Raw genomic sequence first — 22,051 nt, 5'->3', positions numbered from 1 at the left:
CTATCCTGCAAGAAGAATGGCTTAAAATCCCTCTGACCACTGTGCAGGACTTGTATATGTCATTCCCAAGACGGATTGACGCTGTATTGGCCGCAAAAGGAGGCCCTACACCATACTAATACATTATTGTGGTCTAAAACCAGGTGTTTCAGTTTCATTGTCCAACCCCTGTAGGTGTTGAATCTCATTATGGCTGCCTGGTTATGAAAAAGAGCTAGCAGAAACTGCTAACTTCTGTCATATTTTTGCTAAAGAAGTCAGGAGTGTTGGGTATTTGGCGGTAGATAGCGCTGTTAGAGGAAGTCACGTTTACGGACCCACTTTCAAAATAAAAGCATGACTCAATGACAGATTGTTTTCACAATATAACCAGAGGAAACATATTTTAAGAACTTCAATGTTAAATTAGCAGCCTTAAACATTTATAATGATACTTCCTGAATAATATTCAGCTATACATTTCCAGAGGTGTCATTTTGAATTTGAAATGACACCTCTGGAAAATTCTAATATAACCTATATTTATACCATAATCATCGGCTTAAAAGAAATCTGTCTGCCAGAGACCAATTCCTGTTAAGGTTAGGAGTTAACCATCTATGTCACTAAAGATGGACATATCTGCTGTCAGAATCTGAAGCCATATTTCTCAGCATACATGCAATATTTTATAATGCTATTGTGAACTCAATTGGCTTTGCTCAAATCATTAGCAACCCATTTTTTTAATAACCTTTGAGTTTAATTTAACAGAGCTTTCCAGACCTGAAAGAAAATTTTATTATAGTAGATCATTATCAGACAATGCTGTAACAACTTTTAAAGAATCTGTTCCATTTTTAGTTTCCTTATTAAAAAACCCAGTGGAGGGCAGTAATTTTGTTTCCTTCCCTTCACAAATTGATTCTCTTTTTCATAGTGTTACTTCCTCACTACGTGGTGCATTAGACAATGTAGCCCTCTTTAAAAAAGAAGGTAATTATTCATAGGAGACTGGCTCCCCGGTTTAATTCAGAGCTGCGTACTTTAAAGCATACTGTCAGATAATTTGGGAGAAAAGGCACTCTACACACCTAGAGGACTCCTACTTAATCTGGAAAAATAATCTGTTGTATAAAAAGACGCTTTGCCAAACTAGAACAGCTTATCTCTCATCATTAATAGAAGAGAATAAGAATAATCCTAGGTTTCGTTTTAGTACAGTTGCTAAACTTACACAGAATCATACCTCTGTTGAGCCATCCATTCGCTTAGCTCTCAGCAGTAGTGACTTTATGGGATTGTTTTTTAATAAAATTGAGGTTTCAGGGCTCATCAAAGCATGGAAACAGCACTAGTGTAAGTCACTAATGATATTCTTATGGCCTCAGATAATGGACTTGTGTCTCTACTTGTTTTGTTAGATCTCAGTGCTGCAATTGATACAGTTGATCACGATGTTGTCTTAGAAAGGCTGGAATATGCTGTAGGGATCAGGGGAACAGCACTAGGCTGGTTTAAATCTTATCTGTCAGACAGATTCCAGTTTGTTCATGTAAATTATAAATCATCTTCAAACTCCAGGGTTCATTGTGGAGTACCACAGGGTTCAGTGCTTGGGCCAATTCTCTTTACTATATATATGCTTCCAATAGGTAACATTATCAGGCAGCATGGGATACATTTTCACTTTTATGCTGATGATATTATACTTTCTTTATCTATAAATCCTGATGAGCCCAACCAGTTAGATAGACTATAGGCATATCTTGTTGACATAAAAACCTGGATGACTTAACATTTTCTGCTTCTAAATTCAGACAAGACAGAAGTTGTCGTCTTTGGACCAGAATCTTTGAAAAAGATCCTGCTTAGGTAATCAATTGATGTGGATGGCATTAAATTGACCTCTGGTAATAAAGTATAACTCAAATACAGTTTTTTTTTTTCTTTGCCCGCCTTTCTCTGCATCTCTCAAGGCAAGTTTAATTGAATAACAAATTTCAACAAGAAGGCAATTCAAAGTGCTATACATGAATAAAACATAGGAAGAGAAACAAAAAGATATAAAAATGCATTGCAGTGTCAAATTAAAGGCGGGGGAAAAAATGAACTACAGTCTAAAACTGATGATGTTTTAGTGAACAGTTTAAATAGAACAGTTAAAGGCAAATTTAAACAAATGGGTTTTTAACCTTGAGTTTCAGCACTTTTACAGCCCTGTGGAAATTTCAGTTCAGTTTATTTATGTAGCGCCAAGGGCTTTAAAACTGGGGTGATGTGCTCTACATTTCTTTTTCTCTCACACATTCTCTTTTTTTTCCTACTTTAATGTGGCACCATGTTATTCAACATGAATATATTGCCTCACTGTAGGACATTTTTAATATATTGTTTTTCTGGCACTGGTATTTTGCGGCACTTTTATTTTTTCCAGTGTATTTTCTGAAAGTTGGCAAACAGTAAATGGGGGTGAGGGAAGGGGAAGACATGCGGCAAATGTCGCCAGGGCCAGGACTTGAACCTGGAACGGCTGTGTCGAGGACTAAGGCCTCCATACATGAGTCATGCGCTTAACCTCGCCACTAAGAGCACTGCGCCCACTGTAGGACACTTTTAACATGGTTAATCTCTTCTAGCTCTGCACCAGAGGACCTGGTAAGTCTCTAATTTTTTTAAAACCCTGATAGCCATAGAACCTCAGTTTGTGTTGAATAAATTTATATTTTAGAACTGTTATACATGGTGTTGTTCCATGTGTCCTTTCAGCCAGGTCATAACACACAGGCAAGTGTACAAGCTTCTACGCATTTAAAGTATTCGGACCACACCTTTCCACCCAAAATCTTCATCGTCTTGGAGAGATACAACCAAACTCTTAAAACAATGTGGAAGAAGTTATTCTCTGCTAATGCTAAAGATTGGGAAAAATGACCCCCATATCTGCTGTTTGCTTATAGGAAGGTGCCTCAAATATAAAAAGGCTTTTCACATTTTGAGCTGCTTCATGGCAGAAAGTTCTGCACCTCATCGTTTCACAAAGGGTTAGACTTGCTGGTTGCTTGTGAGGATTCCATGGCTTGCTTGTATTTTAGTAAGTTTGGAAAATGCCAGTTGTTTTTCTGCTCACAGAAGCAATTGGCTGGCCAGCCCAAGGCCGATCAGTGAACAGCAGTCTGTTCACGTCACATTTTGGTCCTGCGTAGCCCCAACAGGACCTGCTGTCGAGCAGGTTCCAAAAACGCCAGTAACAAGTCGGAAAGGATTGTAATGGAAATGGTCACAAAATGGGCTGAGTGGAATGAAGCCTGCCAAAGTAGAGCCCATGAAAAATGGGCTCTCAAAACAGGAATTGGATCTCTGCTTACATATCCCATGACAAATGTAAATATTTTCTTAGTTGACATTTTTCATGGCACAATCACTGTAACGTCTAATTTAAAGTGTTCCAATATTGTATTTTTGATATGACTGTTAATTATTGTTTATCCTTAAAAAGAAAAGCATTGATAAAATATGTATTGATTTCATTATTTTACATTACCAACTAGAAATACGGAAACAAAAGAAAAATTCCCAACAAATCTAGGATCTGTAACTCACTGTACACTGTAACTCTGGTGTCTATCTATGTAAGGTTTTATGTATGTTGCAGTATATTTGGAGTCTATACTAGTCATTAAAACACTCCAACCATAGGGGAACAGTCAGGACCTTCTTTTGCCTAAAAATATAGTACATGCATAGTATAATACATAGCTAAAAGAAGACTTAGTATAGACGAGAATTTGGAAAACCAACTTTTTCTACATGTATGGTTGAAGACAGGATCAGGATGACCGGACAAGTTGTAAGTTTGGGATGCCGCTCTTTGTTTTGGAGGAGTTCTGGGCAAATAATTTTTTTTCTTATTTAAAGAGCTTTATTCGAGTCAACCATGGTCATCAAAACTCCTGGAGTTAAATGTTGTTTTCTAGGTAGTTATGAGAGCACCCTATTACATACTCTTTGAGGAAACAGCTGTGAGTCCACAGAACGACTGAGAGGGCTCCCACCCAACATTTATTCTGCTCCCTGCATGTTTTTTTTTTATTTTGTCTTGGTTTATTTTAGAGTAATTATTATGCTTTCATTTTTGCAAACTAATGTGCAATATTGACCTTGAACCAAATTGCCCAAACCTGGGGTGGCCAACTCCAGTCCTAAAAAGCCAGTTTCCTGCATAGTGTAGCTGTTTCCCTCATCCAAAATATCAAAATAAAGTAAGTCAGTCCTAAAAAGGCATCTGCAAAAGCTGGTGACATGGCAAGGGGAAATTTGGTCATCTGAACCACCTGTATCAGCAGGGACACTTCTAAAAACACACAGGAATTACTTATCAGGACTTGAGGATTGAGCTAATGACAAATTAGACAACTGCCCATCAGTAAATGTCACAGACAACTCTGTGTGCTGAAAAGAAAACACCATGCTCTTTCCTAGTGCAGTTTTTAAGTCCAACTTACAGCTGCACTCAACATTGGAAATTTGTTTCACAATATTTTAAACGCCAGGCATTGGCAATCCATAACAGTTACTCACAAGAAAACACTTACAATTTTGACACTAATCATTGAGACACCGTGGTCATGAAGCTCATCTTCAAATAGCAAAACCTCTTCAAAGAACATGATGTGTTCCCGAGCTTTGAGCTTCTCTATGTCAATACGGTCCTCTGTCTTGGTCACCTTTACAAGGACAGAAGGAAGTTACACAAAATTAGTTACAAATACTTTGTACAGACAATCTTACTTTTACAAACAGTCAAACTAACTAAGTAAGTGAGTTAAGAATGTGAGAAAGAAAGAAACCAGCCTTCATCTGGAGTTCTTCTCCTAGAAGCGTTCCTCTGTAATCTGTGGTAAATGTCCAGTCAAAAGGCCTCAGCACTTCTTTGGAGTGTTCAGAGTCGGCTCTGAAATTACATCACATTCACAAGGTTATGTAAAAATAGCATCTTTAATTAATTGAATTGGTTATAACTGTGAACTACTTAAGACGGCACATGATGCATAACAGCCAAAATCAGAGACACAGACATCAAATCAGTGCTCAACACAAGTGCAGATACCATGTCTATTTCCCAGCAACTGCCAGGTCCCCTTTAGCTACAACCCACTGAAATATTACTGATAGCTTTTGGAGGTGCACCTGTGCTACCAGAGGGTGTCATTTCACCTTATTACAAGACAGCAAAACATATTGCCAGACCTTTCATGTACTCTGCTCTAGGTGAGGGCGATATGGAAAAAAATGTTTCTAATTTTTTTATAACGATAATCTAACGATATCATTTTTTAAACAAAAAATGCTTTCAACCCTACATGCTTACCACGACATCTATGGATAGATGCAGCTTTTCAGAACAATAGCTCTTGTGCCTTATACATCTTCTGCAAAACATGCAGACAAAGGTATTATGGCCTTCAGCAAAATATTGCCCAACAATACTCCACTATATTTGACAATGACCAACTTAAAGTTATTCATCAATGAATTGCACTGTCAAAGACAAGTTGGGCTCGAAGGTCCCGTTCGACCACAAATCGGTGGTTGTAGACAAGTGTGACACATTATGCAGTTTCTCTGTGAATTTTGATTCAAATAAGTTTGATAGATCAGTTTGGCAAAAATATTTGCGAACTTCGCACTTGGTATCTGGGTTTGAGAAATTTTGGTTCTGTGAAGCATTCACTCTTCACCAATTGAAGATTGTGCTTTCACCGAGTGAACACCTGAGAGCAGGTAAGCTGTGAAACTGGACTGCTATATTGGGCTGCATGTGGACGTCAGCTAAGTTCCCTAGTGGGTGGACAGACAGCATGAATGAGGCTTTAGCCTCCCCCCCATATTTATTCACATCTGTTGTAAATATGTTTAAAATAAAGGTTTCATTCATTCATCCAGGGATTTTATAAATTATAAATACTTCTTTAGGTAAGCTTAAAGTAGCTGAATATGGAATATAAGACACGGCTTTTATGACAAACCAATGACATGATAATGCCTTACCTGCCATCCTGCCATTCTTGAGCACAGGCTACCTTCACAGTGTCTTCCATATTGTTGACTCTCTTGAGAGCATCTATAGCATTGAATTCAATGCCGTAGCGGTCTGTGTGTTGGATCCGCAGGACATTATCCCCAAACAACATCTCAGGAAGCGAAGGCATGTTCAGTTCATCTGCTAATCTGCAAAGGCAAACTGGTCAGGTTTCTCTTGTCTAATAAAGATTAAGGTAGCCACTGGTTAAAGACACAAAACAAGAAGCAGGTGCAGAAAAGAAATACCCATGATTAATGCTACAGCCAAATGGGAGCTACTGTTACTGCCAGAAGACATTCCCCATGGTCACCATGGACCACAAAATCGCAGAGAGAAATAAAAAAGGCAGATATGCAAATTGGTCAGCCAGAATCTATGACCTTGTTTAGCAGTTCTGCAGCAATTACTGTGACGTAATAGTTCAAAAAAACGTAATAGAGAATAGAGAAAACTGAACGGATGAAAAAAATATGCCCCAAAAGAATATAACATTATCTATGAAGCACCTGGAAAGACTAAATTCAACTTTTCTGCACTCTTACAGACTCAAGTATACAACAAAATGTATTTAAATGCTAAAAATGTGGATTTTGCATAATATGTCGCCTTTAGACTAGTAGAACGTGTAGCAAATGGTGAAGACAAACACGCATGGGGCTACTATTTCCTCCTCTAAAATATTTTTATTCATGTTAAAATTGGGTGTTCCTGTACTGACATTTTAAGTTTAGTTAAGCTTATGAGAAATGGTGACAGAGTGACAGGCAAGATACACAATATGTAAGCACTGCAAAGAAAATTTAACTGTACACCATGGCACCAAGCACACTGCAAAGACACCTTCCAAACCATGCCTTAACGGTGCTTAATTCAGCCCCACTTGTGGAGGCAATATCGGAAATGCTTAAAAATGCCTTTAGCATTTTTAAGCATTTTAAGCAGCAGTAGTAACAACAGACATAGGCATTTCTATTTTTATTGCAAGTGATATGAAGCAATTTTTTGCTGTGGAAAATCAGGGATTAAGGAGACCTTTCAACACATTAGAACCAAAGTGCAGCATTCCATCACCTAGGCATTTTGCTCATACAGTGATTCAAAATCTTTATGAGGAATGCAATGCCAAAGTTTTTAAGACCATGAAGGAGGCAGAAAGCATTGCTATAACAACTGATGGTTAAATATCTAAGGGTACGTTGAGCTTCATCAAAGTCACAGCACACACATTTTAAAACACCAAACCACGGCATTGCTATTGTGTCTGATAATGCACGTAATATGGAAGTAGCTGAACACAAAGTAGGACTGGTGCCACATGAAGAGTTTTGCACACACAATTTAGCTACCCAGGCTGGCAAGACCAAGTAAACATGGGTCACAGGTTTACTCGGGGAGGTGAGACGTGTAAATGCTTTTTTCCCCATCAGAGTTCAACAACTACCATTGTGTGTTATAGTCCAAGCAGGCGTTGCTACAACTGCCACCCCACACATGGATGTTGTCAAGTAATAGAACAGCACTGTGATTTGCCGAATCGTTGCCTGGAGGAGCAAGCCGCAATTACAGCAGCTCGCAGCAGACCTTAGATGAGGTAAAAATGCCCAAGTTGTTGATAAACTGAAGCAACACCAAGGACTACTTTGAAGACAGCAACTGCAGTCTTAAATAAGAGCCCAACTGTATCTCTCAATATTCCTTTGAAGAACATGACTGAACAGAGCATGACACGAAAGTATGAGGACTCCACCACTGCAGTTGATACAAAAGTGCAATCCTTAGTAATATTTCAGGCAGATACGGCAAGGATGAATATGACCTTTCACTGCAATGGACAGTGCTGGACACAAGGTTTCGCACTCTTCCTCTGCTAGACCACAGCCAGCGTGCTGACATTTTCCTTAGGATACATAAGAAGGTGGAGCAAAGTCAGGGAGAAATCACATTAAATTGCCTTCCCCACTTTGTGTGTATCTAACAAGGTTTTATATCTTCCTACTTTATTATGCCACAAACAAAAAACATAAATTAATAGTGTCTGTGTTCTTTTATTTGCTCTGGACCATAAGATCTTTTAACAAACAAAGAAAGGTCATTTATGGAAATTGAGGACATTTGCTTTACTTTCTTTTATACTGTTTTGGGGTTAGGGGTTGTGTTTAGGACTAAGGTGTGAGTTGGGTTTAAGTAAGGGTTGGGGTTGGGCCATAGAAATAAATGGATGTGAATGCAAACTCCTAATAAAGGTATACAGTAACAGATGCATGTGTATGTGTATCAATATTTCTGCTGTTTAAAGACCCCAAATGGTGAGGAGAATGTAGGAGAGGCGGCTGTGGAGTAGAGGCTGACATTTTTTCGGGAGTCCCACGGGTCACGGGATTCCCATGGGAATCCCGCGGGACGGGAGACAGCATCAGTAAAGATCACGTGATTGGGACGGTACAGGATAAAAAATTAACGGGAGCAGACGGGAGCGGGAGCTAACCAATAGGAGGGAAATAAACTAGGATCAATTGTCTTTGGAAATGTAAAACTGAGACTTTGTTATAAACTTTAAGAAAAAAAAACTTGGATCGACGCCGCCATTGTGTAGCTTTTTTCCAAGAAGCCTATACTATAATGTGAGTCAAACGAACTACACGACCCACAAGCCAACAGTGCTTCTGCTCGATGTTTTCCACCTGCGTTCAGAATGGAGGGAGCAAACACAGGTGGAGAACTGGACGTGGTAAAATTGGATATGTAACGTAAAGTCAGAAATAAGGACTTATCTATTAAACTCATAGAGCTGACAGGAAAGTCGCAAATATTACCGAACTTCATGAGAGTTGAATGTAGCGGTGTTAACACGCAGTCTGCTGCTTGTAAAACGTATTTAGTCGTAATCAAGTTCACCAGTGATTAAGGGACACTTGTTTGGCAAATTCTGGATTAAATCAGCCCTGCATCTCTTCATTCATCAAACCAAAAGTACCATCATGTGTCAAGTCTCATCTGACCAACAAAATTGCTGCATGTGCACTAAAGATTTAAGAGGTAAGGGACGGAAGCCCGTGAGGGGACATGGGGAAATTTATTACTTTTGCGTCCCCACGCAATACTTTTGCGTTCGGCATTTTGGAACAGCAGCACAGATGACAAACTGCTCATAAAACAAATACTGATATGTTATTTATATGGTTTATTTGTCATATGCAGGTTAACACGCAGTAAACAATGCGATGAAATGCTTAGGATAAGAAGAACCGTTCAAATCACGATAAAAACAAAAACACTAATGGTGTACAAAAAAAGTACACATCATGCAGCAGTAATAAGGAAACAAAGTGTCACAAATGTGGTTTCGTGCAGTTTTATGGTCCAGAGTTCAGTAGTTTGTTTGACAGCTTGTGGATAAAAACTGTCTTTTAGTCTGATTTGAAGATAATTTTATTTAAGGCCGATTTCAAAATAAAACTTAATAAATCTCAAAACGGGTGTAGTGTTTGTTTCATTTTTGCAGTTATCTGGTTTGGAAACTATCCCACAAAGTATTGCGAAATAACGCAAAGGCTATTGCGTGGGGACACAAAAGAGAAAACAATTCCCCCATGTCCCCTCGCGGACTCCGTAGAAAGGCTTCATCAAGGGAAGATATTAAATAAATATGTTGTGAAATAGAAAAAAATTGAATGTACCATTAAATGTACAATTTATTTAATACATCATTAAATATTAAGTGTACCACTAATTACATCATGTCGTCTTTAAAATTATACTTAATTATTCAGTGGCACATTTAATTGCATAATAGTCCATTTCATGATATAATGGTACATTTATTGTTTCTAATGATGTATTAAATAAATAAATGGTACCTTTAATTTAATGGCACATTTAATGTTACATTTCTTTCATGTTACATTTACTTCACTTATGGGACATTCACAACATTCATTTATTTAATGATGATTTTATTGTATTAATTGTGTCCAGTTTGACCCTCCATTCTTGATGCCTGTATAGGAGGTCATGTCAGAATTTGAGTCAGGTGTTCTGGAGCAGACACACATCTAAAGCTTGCAGGGAACGGGTCCCTGAGGACCAGGGCTGTGAACCATTGAGGTACAGTTTCTAAATTGTGAAGGTAATGCCTTTTTGGCCTTTTGTTCAACAAGTACAGTTCTCTTACTAGGTGCATTTTTCTTTCGTTTCAGCAACTTGAAACATAAAAGTGATGTCATTGTTCAAAGGAAACAGTCACTTAATAAATGAGTAAAATACAACTATGTACGTTTTGTTTATTCAGCTAAGATAGACATGGTCTGTTTTCTTGTTTGATATTTTATTATTTCTTCATTATTATTCTTTTTACTTTAACTGGCCTTTACTACAGCTAAAAACAGGGACCTAACTGGTCCTTCAAAGAAAGAAATTGCCAAAAGACTAAATGAAGAAAACAAAAATGGGAGTGGCACAGCAGTGGGAGTCGTTCTGAATGGGAGTGGGATGGGAGTGGGAGTCAATTTACCAGGAGTGGGATGAGACAGGATTTTTTTTGTTATGCTGGCCTGGGATTGGGATGGGACAAGAAATTTTTCTGTGGGAGCGGGATGGGACAGGAGAGAAAATCCACTCCCGTGTCACCCTCTACTGTGGAGCTCAGTGTCCCACTCATGGGAAAAATGGGCTCTTGGACCTAGGCTGGATGTGACAGGACAAGTATCCAAGAAGACAGCATCTGAGAAGCTAGGGATTCTTTCTGTACTAAGCAAGACCAGAACAGCAAAGCAAAACAGATCAAGAGGGAACTTGAACACTACAAAACAGAGGCTTCTATTCCACTGAGTAGATGCCCTCTCATGTGGTGGAAAGAAAACTGTACCCATATCCTTTGCTGTCTCCACTTGCCTTTCCCCTCCTGCTACTTAAGTCTTACGTGAGCATGTCTTTTCAACTGCAGGGGACGATGTTAGCGCCCAAATGTTGCAGTTAGTGCCATAAAATACAGACATACTGTTTTGTTGAAAAATAACATTGTAATTTGCCGGTGAGTGTAGTTTTTACCTCTAATTTTGTCTCATTGAGGAAATATGATGGCAATGTAAACATATACAAACACATAAACACATACAATAAGTTAAGAAATGTTAAGATCAAAAAGAAAAGCACTATTGTTCTATTTATATACTTTTTTTTATTTTTAAATTTTGGAAGGTTCTGTTTGAATGTCATATTGTTAAGGCAATTTATAGTTAAATCACTGTTCTAAGATCTGAAAAGAAATAAAAAAAATCTGAAAAAGAAAGACACCAGTTGGTTTATTTTGTGATAAAACCTCTAAAAGTTAGGAATAAAAGGGTTAAGTTTGAAGCATAAATTTGATCTTTCAAGTTTGACAGTATTGGTAAAATCTCGTACTGTCCAATCTTGTCTCGCTTTCATGAACTCATAAAAAGCCATTAAAAGCCAAGAAGCCAGCTGAAATCTGTCTGTATTTAGAAAGCATTCCTGCTCCTATGTTCAATATTAGCTGGTTTAATATTACATGACAGCATTTAAAAACTTTTCTCATTACCAAACTATTGCACAGGGTGGTATGCTTGATAAAAGCAAAGCTTTTTTTAAAAGATATCTTATAACATACTAATGGAAGTGGCTATAGCCGCATTTCTAAACTTCTGGAAGTCCTCTGGAACAAGAATAAAGTCATAATATTACTAAAATAAAGTCACAATATCAAGTCTACAAGAATAAAGTTGTAACATAATGAGACTAAGGTCCAATTATTATGACAATAAAGTCAATATTACGAGAATAAAGTCATAATATTACGAGGATAAAGTAGTCATTTTATGAGAACTCTTACAAGAAAGTACCATATTCCACCTGCATTAAAATGAGGAACATTGAGCATTGTGTGAAGTTATACTTTTGTGTTGATTTCATAAATAAGGAAATATTTAATCTTTTAGCATCAAATTATTATTATTATCAGGAATCTGAAATGATTGGGCAAAACACTGTCTATTTCAAAGAAAGAACTATGCAGACTTGAAGGAAAATGCTTCTTTTGTGGAAGTGGAGCTGTCACTACAACTTTATTCTCGTATACTTCATAAGAAACTGAAGATAAATTAAATGTTGATTTCTAAGCAAGACAATTGTTCCAAACACACACCCAAATAAACTCATAAATGGTTTTAGAAAAAGTAAAACTGCAAGAACAGCTTAATCACCTGAGTTGCATCCAACTGAAAATCTATGGCTAGAACTGAAGATCAGAGAGTATAGAAAGGACCCCCAGAACCTTTGAAAATCACACCTGTGCAAAGCTTCTGACTAGTTTCTCCATATAGTAGACATATTCAAGTTGTCATCACAACAAAAGGCTCTTCTACAAAGTAATTAATAAATTTCTGTAAGTGTATCTAATACATATTACCTATAGCATTATTTTTGCATTCATAACATAATTTTTGGACTAATTTGGTTATATTTCTTTTTACATGTGTGTGTTACTTGGGTTGTTACCAGCATCTAGAAAAACGTTGACATGTTCAATACTTATTTTACCGCTCTATTTCTTACCATCTTCAGTGGAAAAGGAAAAAGAAAAGCCACAGGTTTAGGGTTAAAGTTAGCAACAAAAAAAAAGAAGCCAGATCCACATTTTATCACAGTGTAATGTGTAACTAAACTGCCATAAAGCTCAGTGTAATTTCAGAAAAACATACTTACCGTTCAATGTCTTTAGATTTCATGATGTGGTTTTTGGCTGCTGTCACCTTCCATGATCCAAAAGTGTAATCCTGCTTACTGCTCCTGAAGCCATGCAACATCATTGCTTTATGCGACACCAACTACAAGACAGATAATTGGCTAATTTTTAAAATGATTTGGCAGTTTCAAACACAGAAAACAGAACTAAATCTGAAAAGAGTTGTACTGCAATAATACAAAGTAAAAAATAAAATCTGTCTTATTTTTGTACAATCTTGGATTGATACATTTTATTAAGTGAAATGTTGACTGGAATCCTGATTAAGGAAATGGGACTTGCTGTGATTTCAGGCAAACTATAGACCAGATAGTCTGTTAAACTTCACCTTAGAGTCTGTGTAACTACGACATTCTTGCTTACGTTTGACAGTTGTCATGTGAGTAACAACAGGATCATGCACATCTGTTATGATCGGACTATCAGTAAAAAAAAAGTGATTGGAAAAACAATTAAAAACAACCTGTTTATGAGTTATGTTGATAGTAGCAGTTGCTAAAATAAGTTGAATATTCCTCTTCAACCCCTTTCGTCTTACAGTTCACTAGGGATGGGTACAGAATATGGTACCTTTATCGGTACCGACCGAATTCCGATGGCACTGCTGAGTACCAATTCACATAAAATCAAACGGTACCATGTTTCAGTACCTAAATGCATCTTTGTGACGCTGAGGGAGTGGAAGAGTAAGTGATTTTCCATGCCGGGCATGAATACGGCATTGCATGCACAACAGTGTAATGACGTCAGAAGCCGCTGGTCCAGTCAACAAAGCATGTCTGATAGAAAGCGCTCGAAACTATGGCCCCACTTTTCAAAATGTGACGCAGGCACAGCATTCTTCCTAGACTAGAAAAATATAACTTAAAATATGCCAATATTTTAACTTCCTTTATTAGGGAAAAAACCCATAAGTATGGAACAATTCAGTCCTCATTTAGAAAAATATAGATGCAGCCAAGGGCCGGAGGGGTCTGGTTTGGGGACCAGTGGATTTCATCTCTTCTTTTTGCAGATGACATGGTCCTGCTGGCCCCCTCTAGCCAAGACCTACAGCATGCGCTGTGGCGGTTCGCAGCCGAGTGTGAAGTGACTCAGCACCTCCAAGTCAGAGGCCATGGCACTCAACCAGAAAAGGGTGGCTTGTCCTCTTCAGGTTGGAGGGGAATTCCAGCCTCAAGTGGAGAAGTTCAAGTATCTCAGGGTCTTGTTCACAAGTGAGGGAAGAATGGAGCGGGAGATCGACAGACGGATCGGTGTGGCTGCCGCAGTAATGGGGGCATTGTGCCGGTCCATTGTGGTGAAGAGAGAGCTGAGCCGAAAAGCGAAGCTCTCGATTTACCGGTAGGTCTATGTTCCAACCCTCACCTATGGCCATGAAGTTTGAGTCATGACTGAAAGAACGAGATCCCGGATACAAGCGGCTGAAATGAGCTTCCTCTGTAGGGTGGCCGGGCACTCCCTTAGAGATAGGGTGAGGAGCTCGGCCATCCAGGAGGGGCTCAGACTAGAGCTGCTGCTCCTCCACATCGAGAGGAGCCAGTTGAGGTGGCATTCTGCATGGAGTTTGCATGTTCTCCTCGTGCATGTGTGGGTTCTCACCGGGTACTTTGGCTTCCTCCCACAGTCCAAACCTTAGGCCATAGAAGACGTAGTGGGTAAAGCTATGCCATTGATTGATCTGCACTGTGTAAAATAATTGAGGCAAGTGAAGTTTTAACTTTTTCATCTGAGGTTTAGGAAGCAAATACACGTTTTGTTTGCTACCTGGATGGTTAGCCGGCCTGTCGGCAGGTCAGGGCTCTATCTGATGGCGTAGGAGAGAAGGGTAAGGTTGACCAGCCTGTCCACTCTGCGCACAGCCCATCCCCATTGAGAGACAAACGAGGTGGGACACGTCACGTGTGTGGATGAGGGGAGGTGGTAGTTTTTGGGCAAAATTCCAAAATGTGGGGCACTGGTATTATAAGCCTTTACATTCAGAAAGGTTTCCTTGGGCTACACACTATATACTGTAACAAAAAAAAAGATTCAAGAGGAAAAGAGGGCATGTGCTTTAGCACCACCTAGTGTCTATCTGTGCACGTCCCTGTCCTGTGTGACTTAAAGGAATTGATAAATAAGCTATAAACTTTCCTTTGTTAGCTAAAACCGTTAATCAGGATGTGACATTATCACATTTGTTCATTTGCTCGTTAACTTGTGTGAGTCCATAGTGAGAGTCTCTGCTATTTTAGTAGTCCATTACTCCATGTGACGGCTAGTAAACATTAAAGAAAAAATAAATTTTCCAAAAGGTTATCGATTTCTAATTCAGTAAATTAGTTAAATTAGTCTTTAAAATACAATTTTATTAAAACTATGTTTTATTTACTCTTATGATTAGCATTGTAAATTGGTTGTTTGAAAACATTCAAATTACTTTAAATCTACACTGCTCAAAAAATTAAAGGTAACACTTAAACAACACAATATAACTCCAAGTACATCAAACTTCTGTGAAATCAAACTGTCCACTTAGGAAACAACACTGATTGACAATCAATTTCACATGCTGTTGTGCAAATGGAATAGACAAAAGGGGAAAATCTTTGGCGATTAGCAAGACACACTCAATAAAGGAGTGGTTCTGCAGGTGGGGACCACAGACCACTTCTCAGTACTTATGCTTTCTGGCTGATGTTTTGGTCACTTTTGAATGTTGGTGGTGCTTTCACACTCGTGGTAGCTTTAGACGGACTCTACAACCTACACAAGTGGCTCAGGTAGTGCAGCTCATCCAGGGTGGCACATCAATGCGAGCTGTGGCAAGAAGGTTTGCTGTGTCTGTCAGCGTAGTGTCCAGAGCCTGGAGGCGCTACCAGGAGACAGACCAGTACACCAGGAGACGTGGAGGAGGCTGTAGGAGGGCAACAACCCAGCAGCAGGACCGGTACCTCTGTCTTGTTGCAAGGAGGAACAGGAGCACTGCCAGAACCCTGCAAAATGACCTCCAGCAGGCCACAACTGTAGATGTGTCTGCACAAACGGTTAGAGACCGACTCCAGGAGGATGGTATGAGGGTCCGACGTCCACAAATGGGGGTTGTGCTCATAGCCCAACACCGTGCAGGACGCTTGTCATTTGCCAGAGAACACCAGGATAGGCAAACTCGCCACTGGCGCCCTGTGTTCTTCACATATGAAAGCAGGTTGAGTCTGGAGACACCGTGGAGAGCGATCTGCTGCCTGCAACATCCTTCAGCATGACCAGTTTGGCAGTGGGTCAATAATGGTGTGGGGTGACATTTCTTTGAAGGGCCACATGGCCCTCCATGTGCTCGCCAGAGGTAGCCAGACTGCCATTAGGTACCGAGATGAGATCTTCAGACCCGTTGTGAGACCATATGTTGGTGCGGTTGGCCCTGGGTTCCTCCTAATGCAGGACAATGCTAGACCTCATGTGGCTGGAGTGTGTCAGCAGTTCCTGCAAGATGAAGACATTGAAGCTATGGACTGGCCCTCCCGTTCCCCAGACCTGAATCCGATTGAGCACATCTGGGACATCATGTCTCGCTCCATCCACCAACGTCATGTTGCACCACAGACTGTCCAGGAGTTGGCAGATGCTTTAGTCCAGGTCTGGGAGGAGATCCTTCAGGAGACTATCTGTCGTCTCATCAGGAGCAGGCCCAGGCATTGTAGGGAGGTCATACAGGCACGTGGAGGCCACACACAATACTGAGCCTCATTGTGACTTGTTTTAAGGACATTACATCAAAGTTGGATCAGCCTGTAATGTGTTTTTCCACTTTAATTTTGTGTGCGACTCCAAATCCAGGCCTCCATTGGTTAACAAATTTGATTTCCATTGATGATTTTTGTGTGATTTTGTTGTCAGCACATTCAACTTTGTACAGAACAAAGTATTTAATGAGAATATTTCATTCATTCAGATCTAGGATGTGTTATTTGAGTGTTCCCTTTATTTTTTTGAGCAGTGTAATTTTACCCCATTCCAAATTCCTTAAGACAAACCTTGGTTCTTAAACAAAGATATCCACACTAAGCAGTGATACCATTGCATCATTATTATATGGGTTTATTCCCTGTTCCTATATTTAAAGTTTATTAGTTTTCTTTATGCTGTCATTTTTGCTTAGTACTTTTAGTTGGACATTATTAGCCTAGTTGAAGAGTTTGTTGACTGAAATATTGGATTTGGATTATTTTTGTTAATACATTCTTATATTTTTGAAGAATGGTGGTTGCGTATTTTTATCCTATATGTGTGCAAGGCTGCTGTTAACCGAACGGCACAGTTCAAATTACTTCTTTCATCTGTTGTTCAATAATACCATGCCACATTGGGCTGGTATTCACAGGATAACACCTGGACCAATTAAAAATTGTTTGGCCTGATCAGGTGGTGCCTTCATTTGTTAGTGTAAATAAACTTTTCTATCCTAAGTTTATTAATATGAATTTTATTAATAACTGTTCATTATTAATTATAACTATTTATATTTGCTAATAGTCAAACCAAACATAGTTGCACATAAGTGTTAAATTGCAGCTGCAGGGCAGGTTGATATGAGTTCCAACCCTTTTTTTTTTGCTCTAGTTGTCAGCTTCAGTCTGACTCCACTATAAGCTGTTATTATAAGCTACCCTAGCCTCCAATGTCTTAAAAACTGAATGAGGCGTATTTAGTAGCCAACTGAGCAGTCAACTGATTCACATTTCCCTGCGTTGATTCATACTGAAGTAGAAAATACCAATGTAGAACAGAGCGATGAGTCCTGCTTGGTGGGAAATATCTGTTGGGAGAAAGTCTCAGTTTTGTCACAAGTTTTTTTTTGACTAACAAAGGTAGTTTCTTTTAAAGCGCTTTATAGGTTCTATCCAACTATCCACTATAGCGTATGTGCCGAGTCTGTTCCCGCTTCCTTTCACCCTGTGCAATCGCTAACGTTAAAGCTTTCTAAAATCACTTCTCGCCATGTTAGCAGAGTTTAAAACTTCCTGCTCAATGTTTTGGTTAGATATGGCTGCAGGGAGGGCATAGACTGAGCATGTCTGTTTTTGCAACAAACCTGTCAGAAGAGGTGAGTTAATTTGGGCAAAGAATGGGTCTGTTTATATCTTTGATTTTGACGCAAATTAATGTTTGAATAATACATTTTTTTTTGTACTGGTTATATCAATACTTTGCCTATTTTGAAACGAAGTTATACAGAAAAAACCTTACTGTTAATATGGGTCAAAAAATAAATTATGAAATAAAATAAACAGAACAAAAAAATAAACATAGTACTGGGACTGGGGTGTAAAGGTGTAGTTCATCAAACAAATATCCCTCCAGTATTGAATCAAACCTTTAAAATAAAAGACACACATCCAATTTCACCTGTTCACCTCAGTCATGAAAGTTAACTTGCATCCACTATAGGCACAAACAAGGGAATGTTTAAATGTCCCTGATAGTGAAAAAATTCAAATAGGTTATCTTGTTTAGTATCTGTTTTACTATGTGTCCTAGATCAGCTTGTTGTCCATGAAAAGTCCAGTTCAGACTTAATCTATTCTTGCAGCTCAGCATGCCACACTTAGAAACGCCTGGAATGCAAGGCCTTTCTGATATGAACGTAGTGGTTACCAAAGAGAAGATACCTCTCTTCTCTCGTCATGCTGACCTCTTTTAGAAATCTGATGCTCAAGGTCTGTTTTATTTCCCTGTCTCTGTAATGTGAACTACTTTCTCATTTTGTGATGGGTTATAAAAATTCGGTTTTTCCCTGTTTACGGCAGGACGGGCAGACTGAGGAACTGGTTTAGTTGCATCGTCTGTCTGTTCTCAGTTCTTGCAAGAATTAAAAACAGTGCCACTTTGATTCTCACCATTCTCCTTAAGTGAGTTTATTAAGGTGCATTTTGTTTTTTGTTTTTTCCATTAACAGTCCCCTTTATGTAGCAGCTCATATGTTATTGAAAACTCTTTTAACAGTCACCGACAAAAACAATCTACTCATATTCTGTGTTTACTCATGAGATCTAGTTTCTAGAAGCTACTATAACCTAAAAGGTAATCTCCGCTATTTCAATTAGCCAAAATGAACTTGATTCCCCATTATGCTTAACACAGCAGTAACAGCATCCCTTTAAACAAGATTCTGGACACATTTTACATGTGTTAGCTTTCATTGAGTTTCAGTACTCTACCCATCCCCCGAAAACGTACATATTTATTTTCTATTTTCTTTTATTTTCATTGCTCTACCTTCCCTTAGGTAAACATAGACATGTGTGGTATCCTCTAAAACGTCAGACTCTTGGCTAAAAGCTGATATAAACCACTCCTACACCAAACACAGTTAAAACCACAAGCAGTTGAATCAGAAAGTAATCAAACTCCACAGAATGCCGTCACAGCATCTGCAGACAGCACAGACCTCAAAGATTTCGACAATATATATATTTTATCACAATCCACCCAGGATTTAGCAAACCTGTAGCAAAAGAAGACCAGAATCATCACTCACGAATGAGTGATACATTCATTCAAACATAACCTAAAAACTTCATAATTTCCTTTCCTAAAAAACTAATCCAGCATTTCGTTATTTTAATTGGGTAAGTACATCTCCCAGTGTGCTTTTCCTGCTTCCTATTGAATAGAACTTGTTGATTCAATGAAAGGCTAAGTCTGCGTCACAGGTCTTCGCCTTTTTACAGCTGGTGATTGGTGGGACAAACGTCAATCAGGTTGGTATAGTCTGATTCTATTGGCTCTGCGGATTAAAAGGAGGGGTCGTGTGTGCAATTGCGTTAAACTGCCCATCAGTGAATGTGAATGCTATTGGAGCAAAAGAGAGCAGTTTCTCCTTGTTTTATTAAAAATAGAAAATAAATATCGGTAATTTAAAATACGAATATGTTAAAATAGACTATTTTAAACATGTAAAAAAAAAAAAAAAAGTGTATTAAGTTTTAAAAGTAAAAACACAATTTTTTGTAAATGGTGCCAACATGTAGCATCCTGTGCCAAAGGGCGAAACGCCTAGGTATGTCTTTACTAAAAGCTCTGTAACTTTGCTTTAGTTTACCTCAGCTACATGAATCTTTGCACAGGTTTTCAAAAGTCTCTCGTCTTGTCGTAGTCCACTTATCTGGGACCGGGTCGCGGGGGCAGCAGACTCAGCAGAGACACCTAGACGTCCCTCTCCCCAGACACATCCTCCAGCTCCTCCGGGGGGAGCCCGAGGCGTTCCCAGGCCAGCCGAGAGACATAGTCCCTCCAGCGTGTCCAACCCCGAGTCCCCAGCCTCTGTTTCCACCAGGGAATGCGTGATGGCAGGATTGAGGAGATCCTCAAAGTACAGGATTGAGGAGATCCTCGAAGTACTCCTTCCGCCGCCCAATAATGTCCCCAGTTGAGGTCAGCAGCCTCCCACCCCCACTGTAAACAGCGTTGGCGAAGCACTGCTTCCCCCTCCTGAGGCGGCGGATGGTTTGCCAGAATCGCTTTGAGGCCAACCGGTAGTCCTTCTCCATGGCCTCACTGAACTCCTTCCAGGCCCGAGTTTTTGCTTCTGTCACAGCCCGGGCAGCGGCACGCTTGGCCTCGTGGTACCCGTCAGCCGCCTCAGGAGTCCCACAAGCCAACCACAGCCGATAGGACTCGTTCTTCAGCTTGACAGCGTCCCTTACTGCCGGTGTCCACCACCGGGTTTGGGGATTGCTGCCGCGACAGGCACCGCAGACCTTACGGCCGCAGCTACGAGCAGCAGCATCGACAATAGATGCGGAGAACATGGTCCACTCAGACTCTATGTCTCCAACATCCCCCAGAATCTGGTCAAAGTTCTCCCAGAGGTGGGAGTTGAATATATCCCTGGGCAAGGGCTCCGCAAAACGTTCCCAGCAGACCCTCACTATGTGCTTGGGCCTGCCAAGTCTGTCCGGCTTTCTCCACCTCCAGTGGATCCAACTGACCACCAGGTGCTGATCAGTGGGCTCAGCCCCTCTCTTCACCCGAGTGTCCAAAACATGTGGCCGACGGTCTGATGATACGACAACAAAGTCGATCATTGATCTCCTGCCTAGGGTATCCTGGTGCCAAGTGCACTGATGGACACCCTTATGTTTGAACATGGTGTTCATTATGGACAATCCGTGACTAGCACAGAAGTCCAGTAACAAAACACCACTCGGATTCAGATCGGGGAGGCCATTCCTCCCGATCACGCCTCTCCAAGTGTCACTGTCGTTTCCCATGTGGGCTTTGAAGTCCCCCAGCAGAATAATGGAGTCCCCGGGAGGGGCACTATCCAGCACCCCTGACAGGGACGCCAAGAAGGCCGGGTACCCTGCACTACCGCTCGGCCCATAGGCCAAAACGACATTCAGAGACCTGTCCCCAACCCGAAGGCGCAGGGATGAGACCCTCTCATCCACCGGGGTAAACCCCAACACGAGACGGCTGAGCTGGGGGGCAACAAGCAAACCCACCCCAACCCGCCGCCTCTCCCCGTGGGCCACTCCAGGGTAGAAGAGAGTCCAGCCCCCCTAGAGGAGATGGGTTCCAGAGCCCACGCTGTGTGTGGAGGCGAGCCCAACTATTTTTAGTCAATATCTCTCGACCTCCTGCACAAGCTCAGGCTCCTTCCTCCCCAGCGAGGTAACATTCTACGTCCCTAGAGCCAGCCTAAGCATCCGGGGATCGGGCCGCCGAGGTATCCACTTCGTCCGCCGCCCAATCCTCTTTGCACCGGTCCCTCACGGTTCCCCCTGCAGGTGCTGAGCCCACTGGGGGATGGCCTCGTGTCTCTCATTTGGGCTTGGCCCGGCTGGGTCCCGCGAGGAGCAACCCAGTCACCAGGCGCTCTCCGACGAGTCCCAACCCCAGGCCTGGCTCCAGGGTGGGACCCCGGCTCGGCCGTACCGGGCGACGTCACGTGCCTCGATTTAATAGTCGTCATGAGGGGTTCTTGAAAAGTTTGTAGCCTTATTCATATTCTAAAAGGTTTATATAGTGTACAATAAAAAAAAATAATAATAAATCTCATTTTTCTCCGTGTTCCATCCTCATTATCTCTGGAACAAGAGCAGCTACTGTGATATTTACACTTCTGATGGAATCTTCTAAGTGTAAGCTCTAATTTAAACCAAGATTATTTATTTAGAGTTCGTTATTGCTAAGAAAACCTCAATTAAATTTGGGCGTGTTATTTTGAGCACAAACTTCAT

At 40.4% G+C, this 22,051-nt stretch overlaps 1 protein-coding gene across 5 annotated transcripts in view; it reads right to left on the bottom strand.

Annotated features, from left to right (window-relative positions):
- tiprl (TIP41, TOR signaling pathway regulator-like (S. cerevisiae)) overlaps positions 1–22,051 on the bottom strand; it is a 40,888-nt gene that overhangs the window by 13,809 nt on the left and 5,028 nt on the right. For 2 of the 5 annotated variants that reach the window (XM_047379233.1, XM_047379234.1), the window contains exons 2-6: positions 12,785–12,906; positions 7,881–7,961; positions 6,031–6,210; positions 4,834–4,933; positions 4,575–4,706 (exon numbers count right to left, since the gene is read on the bottom strand). In XM_047379233.1, coding sequence (XP_047235189.1) covers positions 4,575–4,706; positions 4,834–4,933; positions 6,031–6,210; positions 7,881–7,961; positions 12,785–12,888 — 597 coding nt within the window. In that variant the 5' untranslated portion in view covers positions 12,889–12,906. Of the gene's footprint in view, positions 1–4,574; positions 4,707–4,833; positions 4,934–6,030; positions 6,211–7,880; positions 7,962–12,784; positions 12,926–22,051 lie in introns of all 5 variants that reach the window. The other 3 variants (XM_047379236.1, XM_047379237.1, XM_047379235.1) reach the window with 2 other exon arrangements.

This window comes from Girardinichthys multiradiatus, chromosome 11 (genome assembly GCF_021462225.1).
Source record: "Girardinichthys multiradiatus isolate DD_20200921_A chromosome 11, DD_fGirMul_XY1, whole genome shotgun sequence".
Classification (NCBI taxonomy): domain Eukaryota; kingdom Metazoa; phylum Chordata; class Actinopteri; order Cyprinodontiformes; family Goodeidae; genus Girardinichthys; species Girardinichthys multiradiatus.
This window is presented reverse-complemented; position numbering and strand designations above follow the sequence as displayed.